Raw genomic sequence first — 12,977 nt, 5'->3', positions numbered from 1 at the left:
AACATGAGCATGTTTCACCAGGAACTCTTAGAATTAAATGTTGAGAACTGGTTTCTGAATTTTAACTGTCTTAATTCTCTCTATTCATTCATAATTGCCAGGCAGTCCATGTATACATTGCAATATGGGGCTAGTTATTGGTGTCAACGTTGCAGTATGCCATGAATACCACGCTTCAACCACTTGAGCCAACTAGTAAAAAAGATGGTGGTCCTAATTACAAATATTATAAATAATAATCTTTTAAATATTATAAGGAAAAAAATGAAAGAATTTAGCACATTTCTATAATAGGTTTGAGTGCCTACTATGTTCCAGGCATGGTAGTAAATTTTTTTAAAGATTTTTTAAAATACATAGTAATATTTAAAATGCTATCTGATGATAATAGGTTGTAGCCTGAACACTAAAGAGAAAGAAGAACAAAGTAGCATATTCCAGTATTTTATACTCAGAATTAACAGAAATTAGTAAATGAGATGCAAATATTAGTGCAACTTTTATCTGGTAGCTATTTACTACAGATAAACTAAAACTTAAAAATTAGTTTTGCAATTGATAAAAATAAGAACCCTGTAATTCAAATTTTAAAACTTTCTACTTGTTCCTTATATGTCTTATTTTTAAAAACAATAATTAATCTATATCTGAATATAGTATAACTTTTTCTGTAAATTGATATAGAGATAATAATTAACATAGTCTAGAGAGAGTTTCTTCGTTGTGTGTAATCTAAATTCTATTTCTAGGATAAGATGAAAGCAGCCACCCATCTGACTCTATTTCTTTCACTATAATCAAATTAAGTTTGTATTTTATATATCCATCTAACTTCTCATCCATCCAACAAATATGTATTGAACTCATGTCATGGAAAAAGCCCTGTGCTAGGCCCTGTAAAATATTTAACAGACATTTTTTACTTTGTATTTGCAATTCTAAACTTATTTCCAATTGTGTTGAGGACTTTATTATATTAGCTATCTGTCCTGACCTGGCAGCTTACCATCTAATCTCTGTATCTTAAAAATTTTTATTCGACTTTCTACAAGTGAAAAAATCTTCCTTTGATCCCTGTCCCCCAGCAACTCTTTTCCCAGAGGCAACCAGTGTGTTATTTTACAGTGTCTTTCCAGATGTTTTATGTATCAAGCAAATATGTATGTACATTAAGTTTGCATTTACTATACGCTAAATGCATATTTTAATGAACTTTTTTTTAACTTTCTCATTCTTTCTTATGTCTGCATACCATTCCATTATATGAACACATCATACTTTGTTTAATTATGGAAATTTCCATTAATTTTAAGATTATGCTATTTCTAACAAAGCCAAAATAGAGTCTAATATTCAAATATACTTACGGGATATTTTCCTAGAGATGGAGATTTTATGTACATTTGTAATTTTGGATAAATATCACCAATTTGCCCTTTACAGAGGTTGTACCTGTTTCCCCAGACTTACCAACATATGACGGTGATCTTTGCAAATCTGAAAGATGAAAAATGTCATCTCTGTGTAGTTTTAATTTGCATTTCTCTTATATGGGTAAGGTGGAGAATCTTTCTATATGTTTTAGAAGCCATTTATGTTCTTTTTTCTGTGTATCTTGGCTTATTGTGATTTATTATTATGATAGGAAAATAGGAAGTTATACATAAGGGAAATCATCCCTTTGTCAGTGAGTTGCAAGTAATTCTTTCCCCAGTTTGCTATTTGTCTTCCAACTTTGTGGTAGCCTTTGTCATGCAGAGACTTTTAATTTTTATTTTACAGAATTATCTTTATGGATTTGGGACTGTGAGTTATAATACTTAGGCTTTCCCTGCTCTGAGATAATTTTAGAAATTCTCCATGGCTTCCTGTAACAAACATTCTTGATCATTACAAGTTCTAAATGCATTGTTTAGTGCATTGGCTCAATTTCCCTGCTTCAATTTATATCTGAGCTAGATTAGAAAATCAGTCCCTTGGAAATATAGAGTAGTAGTAAGGAGTTTGGACTCCATAGAGTTGATAATTTCATTTTTTCTGCTCCTGGGGTATCTGACTTTGAGCAAGCTACTTAATTATCCTCTCTGAGCCTCAGTGGCTTCATCTGTAAAATGGAAATGATAAATAGTACTTTGTTGGGAGAACTGCATGAGATGATTCATTTAAAGCTCTTAGCACAGTGCTTGACAAGCTGGAAGCATTCATTAAATGTAAACTATTTCTGTGATGATGATGATGGCCACAGACATTCTTTCAACTCCTACTTACCATCTCATAATTCATATCTTTAAGGGGCTGAATAAAAAATGAATTTAAAAATTGCCAACATTCCTACTTCAGCATTAACAATCCAATCTCCTCTTAGGAGTTCTCAACTTGGCAGTATATTAGAATCATGAGTTGATTTTCTTTTTTATTTGAGTTGATTTTTAAACCCCAAACACTGGGGTCCCTAACCCAGAGATTGTATTAATTAGTCTAGGATATGACCCAAGCATCAGTATCTTTCAAAAACCCCTCTGGTAATTTCACTGGGCAGCTAAGGTCTAGCACCTCCATCCTAATACAAGGCCAATGGTTTCGGGTACTCATTGCTTCTAAAGAACAATATATAAAAATCTTTTATAGGCAAAATTGCCGTGAATTATAAAGACATTAAAAAGAGATCAAGATCCCCTAGAGGAGTACATGGCAGTTCACTCCAGTATTCTTGCCTGGAGAATCTCATGGACAGAGGAGCCTGGCGGAATGCAGTTAAAGGGTTGCACAGAGTCAGACACGACTGAAGCAACTTAGCAAGCATGCAGGCACATAAAAAGAGATCATAGAGTTGAGACAGGTGTCAGAGATACTAAGGAAAGGAGTTACGAAGTTGAAGATATTCCTTGTATATATTTATAAGACACCTTTCTCAGCTATCCTCTAAATACTTGTATAACTGCTACTTAGAGGCAAGGGACATTAAATGTTTATATTTGTTAGATGTGTTTACTGAAGCATGGAGATAGGTCTTGTCAGCTCTTCAATTGGACACATTTAAGATTTGTATTACCCCAATTGCTTTTCTGGATAAGTCTCAAAAACTATTGTTTCTGGTCACAAGTAGTATATCTTATCCCCTTACACATTTTAGCGGTTTAGGAAGGATCTGTAATAGTATTTTAGCTCATTTATAGATACAGTACAAGTAGGGTATACCAGAAAATTAAACATTATCAAATCCACGTCTAAAGAGACTAGACAGGAGTCAGGCCTAGATTTCAGTTCCTGAACTTCCATTTCTTCAGCTGCAAAATGAGAGAATTGAGTTCCTAAAGCTTAATAAAAATAATTAAAAAAAAAAGTGTTAAAAAAAAAAGAGTTCCCAAAGCTTTCTTTCAGTTCCAGATAATTACTGTCACACCAAATCACCTAAGTAAAGCCTTTCTTAATCACAGAAGAAGACAGGCCGAAGTATTCTAGCTCAAGCTTTTAAAAAAATACATATTTCAGTCTTGTCTTCACCTATCCAAGGCAGTATACCTTCTCAAATATTAAACTAGTCTTGATGGTATTAGACTGGTATATGTCCTGCCTAACTAGTATATTTACACTTTACATTTAAGTGGGGGCCACTGGTTTCTTCATCCAGAGGGGTAATGGAGTGGAGGGTTGCATCTTGAGACTTGAGAGGATATTCTGGAACATGAGCTTTCTATTGCTGTTTAAATCGTGCCCTGTGAATGACTTCATTTAGGACCCACCCTGGGCCCCCCTACTATATTTTCTTTTAATCTTTCCTATGTCTCTTTTTGCATTATATTACTCATGGTCATTAGGACTCACACAATTCTTGTATTAGTTATTTGCCCTTACATCATCTCTTTCCTACAAGATTATACATTTTTTGAAGTCAGGATACACTTATATTGTATCCCTTATATAAGCTAGTACAGTGTCTTGGCACATAAATGGAGGACAAATGTTTAACTGAATTAAAATGATAAAATTTTAAATTAATTTCATTGTTTTCTCTTTTTTCTTTATGATACCCTTTCATAGTTTCCTTTACAATGTTTTCAATTTTTAAAAAACACAAAGTCCTATTTCACGACAGTATCCTTTAACTACTTTCTGAATACAGCAATCAGTTTTTCACTCTCAAAAGTCAAGAAGTACTAAAGAAGCAAGAAGGTTATCATGATACCAATATATGAAATTAATAATACATTAGGTAAGTTTTCAGTAGTAAACATGTAGGGTAATTTTAGGAGAAATGTTATTTTGAGGTACCTTAGCCATGCTATCGATTTGATCAAATATAAGCATATAAAAGATAAACTTTGAATGTTAATTATAATTTACTAAACATGTTCTAAAATAATAGCTATGTATAACAATGGTTAAATATCAGAAATTAAAGTAAATCCTATGTATGTAACTCAGAGAGAACTGAGTTATGATGGTACTGAAATTTGGGTATGGTAGTTGGGAAAATTAGATGGTAGTAGTTTGAAGTAGAATAAAAACAGTTAAGGTGGGATTTTGAGTTGTGAGAGTGATAGTTCAATATTATCAAAATGGTCGAAAATTATCCATTCTCCTTGTCCCCATTTTGAGTTTATCTTTGTGGGTTCTAACATTTTTATCTGGTAAGTTACTTTATAGGTAGGGAATTCTATATTATCACTCAGTGTACTAGTTGGAGACCAGTTTAAAACACCAAATCTTTGCGTTCCTAATTTTTTGAAGACTTTGTCTAGGCTAAAGAATATACTTACTACTGAGAGCATTTCCAAGCTTCTTCGACTGTAGACTAGGTGCATTAATTTTATTAATGATTTTTGAATCACAAAGTTTTATTTTGCTAGCCACCATAGAAGTATCTTAAAAGAAGTTTAAAAATAACTCTTGAGATTTGGATAGAATTCTAACATTTTCTGCTCCAATGTATATATGTACTTAATTTGAAGATACAGAGATGATCCCACATTGTTTCTATAACTGAGATCATTTCATAGTATTACTGCATCCTTTTTTGAATGACTGTTCTTCAGACTTACTGTCTTTTAGACCCATTCTTACATGTTAATCTGCAAATAAGCAAATTTCAAGGGCAGCAGCAAAAATGACCATTTAATACAAAGATGGCAAACATTTTGACAATTCTTTTTAATTCATAAGTCACATGTATTATATGCATTAAAATTAATTTCACAAATGGAAATCATGGGAAAGTTGTTTTGGGGAAATTTCAGTAGTAAATTCATAATCTTTGAAATTCTGGGCGATTGAACTAAATATTGATCCCTTGCATATATTTTCAGCGGTGTATTCTAAACATTACTTTTTAAAGGTGTGGTTTTTAAATATGTGGGGGTCGTCCTGCAGGCATGATGACATTTTCTGCCGTATACTTTTCTTTTTGGTCTTTTCTTCTGCTAAATCTTTGAATTATCCTAAGTATTAAAGAGCACGGCTGTCAAGCAAAGTATCTTCTTTTCGAGATGAATGTTTACACTAGCAAAGTATTTTATTTTAGACATAGAATTCTAATTTTGAAGAAGAAAATTTCAAAAGGTTATTCATTTCTCATTCCTTATCTCTCGTCCCATCCTTAAAATACAAGTTAAATCTTAATCGGAATCCTTTTCCCATCGTGGAACCAAGCGCTGGTACCAAACTTGAAGAGGAAGGCTTTTACTTTGTTAGCCATGTGTTTATGAAACCCCAGCGCTCTCCCCAGATCTTTGGGCTGATAATCGCAAACATGGAGGATGCTTCTGATTCTTCACTAGGGGTTGCTCCATTAATTAATAATGTAGCTCTCCCAGGCTCTCCGCCGTCTCTTCCTGTATCAGTGACAGGCTGTAAAAGTCATCGAGTAGCCAATAAAAAGGTAGAAGCGAGAAGTGAAAAGCTCCTCCCAACAGCTCTTCCTCCTTCAGAGCCGAAAGTAGATCAGAAACTTCCCAGGAGCTCCGAGAGGCGGGGAAGTGGCGGTGGGACGCGATCCCCCGCGCGGAGCCAGGCCGTGGCAGCGGGAGAAGCGGCGGCCGGCGGTGCGGCAGGGCGGGCGAGAAGCGACCCCCCGGGGGGACAGAGCCTCCCCTCGCCGCCTTTGTAGTTGAGAAGGTGGAGAAGTGGCAGCCGGCGTGCTCGCAGGTGAGGGACTCGGTGTGGTCGCTCGGTAGCCGGCCGACGCCGGCAGGGAGGTGTAGGCGAGCGGGGGAACAAAGCGGAGCGGCGCCGGGGTCCGCCCGCAGCGAACTCCCTCGCGGCGTCGGGCCGGCCGGCTGCGCGCCGAGCACGTTGTGAGCCCGGCGGCGGCGGCGGCGGCGGCGGCGGCAGGCAGGGAGCGGGCGCTGGGGGAGGGGGCCGCCGCTCCCGCACCGCCCGCGGCAGGGCGTCCGGCCCCATTGTGAGCCGGTAGCCGGGCGTGCGGAGGTGGGGCGGCTCCGCCGGGTTCACTACCCTGGTCGCGACAGCAGCCACCTCGACTCGGGTGGCAGCCGCGGTGGGTCAGTCACACAAAAGGCAGCCGAGCTTCCCCCGGCGCGCGGACCGGCCCACGCCGCCGCCGCCGAGCGCTCCCCACCTTACCGGCTTTCCTTTCCCTCCAATTTTGATAGGGAAGCGGGGCCGGCGCGGGCGGCCGAGGGTCCGGGTGAGCCCGCGGGCGGACGCGAGATGCCGCTGCTACACCGAAAGCCGTTTGTGAGACAGAAGCCGCCCGCGGACCTGCGGCCCGACGAGGAAGTTTTCTACTGTAAAGTCACCAACGAGATCTTCCGCCACTACGAGTAAGGGCCGGGCCGGGCGCGGGGGGTGCGAGGGAGCGTGGGGACTCCCTCCCCAGCGTCCTTTTGTCTATCTCCTTTTCCTCGCCCCGGGCTTCTGGCAGGGCGACTCGAAAGTGACGGGTGGCTGCGGGCCCGCGTTTCTCTGGCCCCCAGAGCCCGACCCGGTGACTTCGCAGGGGCCCCCGGCGGCCCGAGCGGCCGCGGCGCGCGTGAGGGACAGCCGGCCGGGGCGGAGGAGCCTTTGGTCCCCGCCGGCTGCGGGGACCGCTTCTAGTCGCGGCTGCCACTCGGCCGCCGAGCGGCGGAAACTCCCCGCCTCGCCCCTCCCCGCCGCGGCCACACGCGCGCTCCGGGGCCAGTTCCGGGATCCCCGCCCGGCGGCCGAGGGGATCCCCTTTCGGGTCAGCGGCACGGAGTCGCCGTCCCCCGGCCCGGGGAGGGAATCCCCGCCCCCGGGGGCAGGAAACGGCCGGGGCTGGGCGTCGGTTCCCTCGGTCAGGAGCGGAGCCTGACGTTGGCGCTGCCCCGGGTAGGGGCGGGGGTGGGGTGGGAGCAGAGTTGAGACTCGGGGAAGCAAGGAGGGGGTCCCCGACGGGCCGGGGGCCGTGGAGCGCGGGACACCAGAGCCTCGGCCGGCCGCCTCCGGTCCTGTGCGGCTAGGCCTTGTAGTGTGCGAAGCGAGCCGTGCGCTCTGTCACCGCCTCTTCTTGGTGACTAACTCCCGGCCCCGGGGAACTTGGCGTCTCCGCCCCCGGGAGACCGGGTGAGGAAGAAGTCGGGGCTGGGCGGGGGAAAAGGAGGGGGAGAGAGCCGGGCCCTGGGCGCCCCCTCGTTTTCACTTTCCCGTAGCCCGGAGCGCGGCGGTGGGAGTTGGGGGAGGGGGTTAAGACAAGTTCAACTCCAACCCTAACCAGCCTCCTCTTTATCCCCCTGAGCATGTGGACCGCCTGACATGTGCCACTCGCTATTGTTTTGATAAGAATCCGGAGCTGCTGCGTGTGTAGTTTCAACCCCTAAAATTTTAGTCCCTTGCCTGATGTATCCCAAGAGATCGCCTTGTCCTGTGACACCTAACAACGGGGTGTTTCAGATCTCTGTGTTTAAGCAGGATCTCCAAGTGAGAACCTGAATTGATCAATCGCTGGAACAGCCGGACCCTCCCTTTTTCTTATGCTTTATCCTCTCCACTCAGAAGGAATCCCTTTGTGGCTTAGAAACCAAGTGTTATAGCAACCAAATAAATTGTGTGTAGGAGGCACCTTTTCTGAGTGGGGGCTTGATGGAAGGAGGGCTTTAGGCATCTGCACCTGTCTGAGGAATGAGCAGTGGTTAGGAAAGACGTTTCCTTTAAGCTTTTATTTTTAAGCAAGTCTTCTTTTTCTCCAGCTCCACAGGAGTTACACGTAAACATGTTACATCTAAAGAAGTTTTTCAGCACACAATACTTTTAAATAAATAAGAGTGCACATCTTACTCTGCTCCTGTACAGACTTGTCTTGTTACTCAAATAGAATTCATTCTTGTAACTACTTAAGTGAATTTGGATTAAGTAACTTGACAAGGATGTTGTCGTATTTTTAAAGAAGATTTAAGTTAAAATCCTTGGTAATTCTGAATTTTTTCACAAAGTGTATTTAAAAGTGTCAACAAGATAGGAAATGGGGTTAAATTTCAAACTTTTCTTCTTTCATGTAAGCAGTCATAATTTTTGAGACACTCTTAGAAGGGAGCATAAATATAACCATTATCCTTTTTGAATTAAACACTTTTCAAATACTTAGGCTCTTGATAATTTATTGTTAATATAATCATGGAGAAATCCGAAATGCCAAATAAAGGAAGAGACTTTTGATATTCCAAACCTACCTTCCATTAATGTTAAGGAACTGCTTCCTTTATTGTCTTATGACTTTAAAATTTAAAAAGAAAAAAAAAGAACTAGTTTTTTTTGGTTTGTTTTCTGTTTTCTCTGTGCTGAAGTGTTTGGATTTTTGGAAATTACGAGCAGTTTAGAAGATAGGGTTGGTTTGGGAGCAAAAATACTTAATCATATATCCTGAGCAAAGCAGAACAAGAGATGTTCTTGGTTATTAATGTTTATGACTTTGAATTGCAAAATTGGAAGAAGATTGCCATTTGTGTTAAAATTTATTTGAATTACTGTCTCTTATACGATTACAAAGAGATTTTTCTAAAAATGCATTCATGATGAGTGGTATATGGTAGTCTGCAGATTATGGTAATCTGACCCTTGCCACAAACCTGGAGAAACTGTGATGGAAGCTTCTGTTTTCACTAACTCATTAAATTACAAATTGATTTATGTGAATTTGTTTGAAGACTATCCTTTAAGTGCATAAATTTGAATATTCTTTTGTATTTATCTGAAGATCACTATGCTCACCTATTTGCTCAGGTTTTTGATTTCTTGAATATAGCTTTAATCAGTCTTAAAGATTTTTACAACAGCTCTCCACCTCATTCACTTCCCAGCACAAGGCAAAGTAACTGCCTCTAACTCTGGTTAATAGAGGTTGCCAGCGACTTTTTTACACTTGATCTTAGCCAAAAGGCCGAGAAGCTATTGCCAGCGACCTTTTAATTGCTAAGTAATGTTTTGTCTACCTTACTTGATATTATAGCCTAACACTTCCTCCTTTGTCCTTCCAGCAGCAGTGGTCACCACCTCCATTTTATCTAGTGTAGCATCTGCAGTTATTGCTCTGTAATGTAATGTGTTTGTTGCATCACATTTTCTCTTTTTCTAGACTCCGAACTCTTTGAGACAGGGACTATGACAAAGATGTATTCTTATCATAAGTATAATCACTTATACAGTTCAAACTCCTTTATTTATTTTTGAACTATATACTCTTTAACTAATTGCTGACTCTGGTTTGACCTGCTTTCCACAAGTAAAGACCTAAAAAATAGTACATTAACTGTAGGCAAATGCATAAGCTAGAATGCAGAAGAATGAAACTGAACCATTGTCTTATGCCATAAACAAAACTCCAAATGGATTAAATACTTGAACATAAGACCTGAAACCATAAAACTCCTAGAAGAAAACATAGGTGGTAAGCTCCTTGACATAGGTCTTGGCAATGATTTTTTAACCCAACACCAAAAGTAAAAGCAAAAATAGCGGTTCTACATCAAACTGAAAAGCTTCTGCACTGCAAAAAGCATTAACAAAATGAAAAGGCCGCCTACTACCTGGAAGAATATATTTGTAAGTCTTACATCTGGTAAGGGGCTAATGTTCTAAATGTATAAAGAGCTCATACAATTCAACAGCAAAAAATAACAAAACAGTTAGATTTAAAAATGGACAGATCCGAATAGATAGTTTTCCAAAGAAGATATTCAAGAGCCAACAGGTGCTTTACATCATTAATCATAAGGGACAGACAAATGAAAACCATAATGAGTTATCACCTCACACATGTTAGAATGGCTACTATTATAATATCAAAAAGACGAAGTAATAAGGGTTGGGGAGGATGTAAAGAAAAACGAACTCTCATGCGCTAGTGGTAGGAATATAAGTTGGTGTAGCCATTATGAAAAATAATAAAGGGGTTCCTCAAAAAATTACAAATAGAACTACCATATGATCCCGCATTTCCACTTCTGAGTATTTATCCAAAGAAAATGAAAACATTAATTCTTTTTTAAAAGATATATGCTGCCCCAGTGTTCATTGCAGCATTATTTCCAATAGCCAAGATAAAGAAACAACCTAAGTGTCCGCTGATGGATAGATGGGTAAAGAATACACAATAGAATATCATTCAATCTTTAAAAAGAATGAAATCTTTCATTTGCAACAATGCCTATGGACCTTGAGGGCGTTATGCTAAGTGAAATGTTGGGCAGAGAAAAGCAAATACTATATGATCTCACTTATATATGAAACCTAAGGGAAAAAATATAAGAAAAATGAAGTTCATAGATAAAGCAAGCCAAATAAAGTAGATAATTTACTCTCTTAAATGAAATAAACATTTATTCTATAATTTAGTTAGCTGACAACAATTTCATTACTTTTTTTTTTTTTTTTTTTTTTTTGTCTGTGGAAATGGAATAGTTAGGTCTGAATCCCAGAAATGCTAGTTTTTCAGGATAGGAAAATGATTTGTATTACCTAGTGACTTGAATCTCCTTAATAAAGTAACTTCTTTTTTCAGGCATGTAGACTCTTGGAATGTATTTCCCATCTTATGTGAGTCACATTTTTCATCTACAATGCAGAGATCTCTCCCACAACATCACTGACAAACCAGCTTTATGTTTCAACCTGACTGCAATGAAAAGTGTGACTGGTTTATAAAACATCCTGTTTTCATTGTTCATCAGCTCTTCCCTTGTTGATTCAGTCCTTTCTGTCCTCTTTTTGCAGATGAGAAAGCTGGAATGGGGTAAGAAGAATTAAGTCCAAGATCAGTGTCCCAAACTACCTGTCTAGCAATTGGTGACACTATTCCGTTCACATACCTAAGACTCTAGAGCTCGTGTTCTTAGTTACCAACACATAATGCTTATTACATGTTCCCTGGTGGCTCAGATGGCAAAGCATCTGTCTACAATGCAGGACACCCAGGTTCAGTCCCTGGGTTGAGAAGATCCCCTGGAGAAGGAAATGGCAACCTCTAGTATTCTTGCCTGGAAAATCCCATGGACGGAAGAGCCTGGAGGCTGTAGTCCATGGGGTCGCAAAGAGTCGGACATGACTAAGCGACTTCACTAATGCTTATTTTAGAGAATTCTTCATAATATTTGTTAAAGTTTGCATAAGTATACACCAAAAACATAGGGACTGCTGCCTAGATCTTTGTGTAGGTACCACTATCTGCTGTCTGCTCAGATATTTGACTTTTTTACTATACCCCCAAATATAGTTCTAGATATTATATGTACAAACCAGAATGCCATTAACTTAACAGTGGGCAAAAATGTCCTTCACATAGACAAGTTCCCAAACTCATAATCAACTGTGTATGAAATCAACTAGGTTTATCAGAAGGCCATTTCGTGAGAAAAGGGTTTTCAAGGAAAGCTGGATAAGCTCAATAACTAGTGACTTCAAACTAGATGTTCAGCTTCACTTTAGGAACAAGTCTGCCACATGGCTCAGATACTTTACATGGTCTCAGAGTCCTTTTTCTGTGGATGGTGTAGCAGAGATTCCTAAATACTTGTCAAGTTTTAACCTTTTATCTGCTTCGCAGGCTACCATGTTTCTCTTCTTCAGGCAGAGTATGTATCAGTTACTTATAACAGGCCAGCCTGAAACTTAAGTGGCTCAAAACAACCATCCCTTATAATTGCCCTCTATTCCTCGAGTTGCCATTGTGGCTTTTGCTGGCCACTCTGTGCTCGTTTAGCTCAAGTCAGGCTAGGCTGAGGCTAGATGGAGTGAGAGGTAGCCTCAGTCATATGTCAGGGACCTCAGCTCGGGTGGCTTTACTGAGATACAACTGACAAATAGAAATGTAAGATACCTTAAGTGTACTGTGTGATGATTTAATATATTCATAGTATATGTGTATATTAAATGGCATTTCACACCATGTGGTCTTTCATCCTTAGAAAGCTAACTTGAGACCCTGTATTGCTATTCCTCACCTTGCATTCATACAAAGTAGCTTAAGTCGTGTCTGACTCTTTGCGACTCTATGGACTGTAGCCCAACAGGCTTCTCTGTCCAGGGGATTCTCTAGGCTAGAGTACTGAAATGAATTACCACGCCCTCCTTCAGGGGATCTTCCCAACCCAGGATCGAATTCTGGTCTCTTGCATCTCCTGCATTGGCAGGCAGGTTTTTTACTACTAGCGCCACCTGGGAAACCCATTCCTCACCTTAGTGTCATCTGAAGATTTTAGGAGCTTACCTTGTATGTCCCTGTCTAAGTCTGACTGAGGCAGCACTGAGTGCAAAGTAACTGACCTCCCCCTCACCAAAACAAACCTAATTTTCCTCTTGCAGCTTTTTCTGTCTATAAGACATGTTTAGTATACGATGCCCATAATTAGCACTTAATCTGCTCTTGTAACCCCTTCAGTGAAAGCAATTGTTAGACTAACCCATGCTGTCTTTTTTAATAGTTACTACTTTTCTAAGTTCATAAACCATACTTGCCATCTATTGCATGCCATATGCTGTTTTAGTCGAGTTATGTTAGTTTTTAA

General features: G+C 40.3%; 1 protein-coding gene across 2 annotated transcripts in view; it reads left to right on the top strand.

Annotated features, from left to right (window-relative positions):
* The first annotated feature begins 5,997 nt into the window (after positions 1-5,997).
* Positions 5,998-12,977, top strand: part of BAZ1A (bromodomain adjacent to zinc finger domain 1A) — an 84,572-nt gene continuing 77,592 nt past the window's right edge. Inside the window, exons 1-2 of one of the 2 annotated variants that reach the window (XM_065906358.1) lie at positions 5,998-6,144; positions 6,612-6,782. In XM_065906358.1, coding sequence (XP_065762430.1) covers positions 6,670-6,782 — 113 coding nt within the window. In that variant the 5' untranslated portion in view covers positions 5,998-6,144; positions 6,612-6,669. Of the gene's footprint in view, positions 6,145-6,534; positions 6,783-12,977 lie in introns of those variants that run through there. The other variant, XM_065906359.1, reaches the window with a different exon arrangement.

The sequence above is a fragment of the Muntiacus reevesi genome, chromosome 15 (genome assembly GCF_963930625.1).
Source record: "Muntiacus reevesi chromosome 15, mMunRee1.1, whole genome shotgun sequence".
Classification (NCBI taxonomy): domain Eukaryota; kingdom Metazoa; phylum Chordata; class Mammalia; order Artiodactyla; family Cervidae; genus Muntiacus; species Muntiacus reevesi.
Note: the sequence above shows the minus strand (reverse complement) of the source record. Positions and strands in the feature narration are given on the sequence as shown.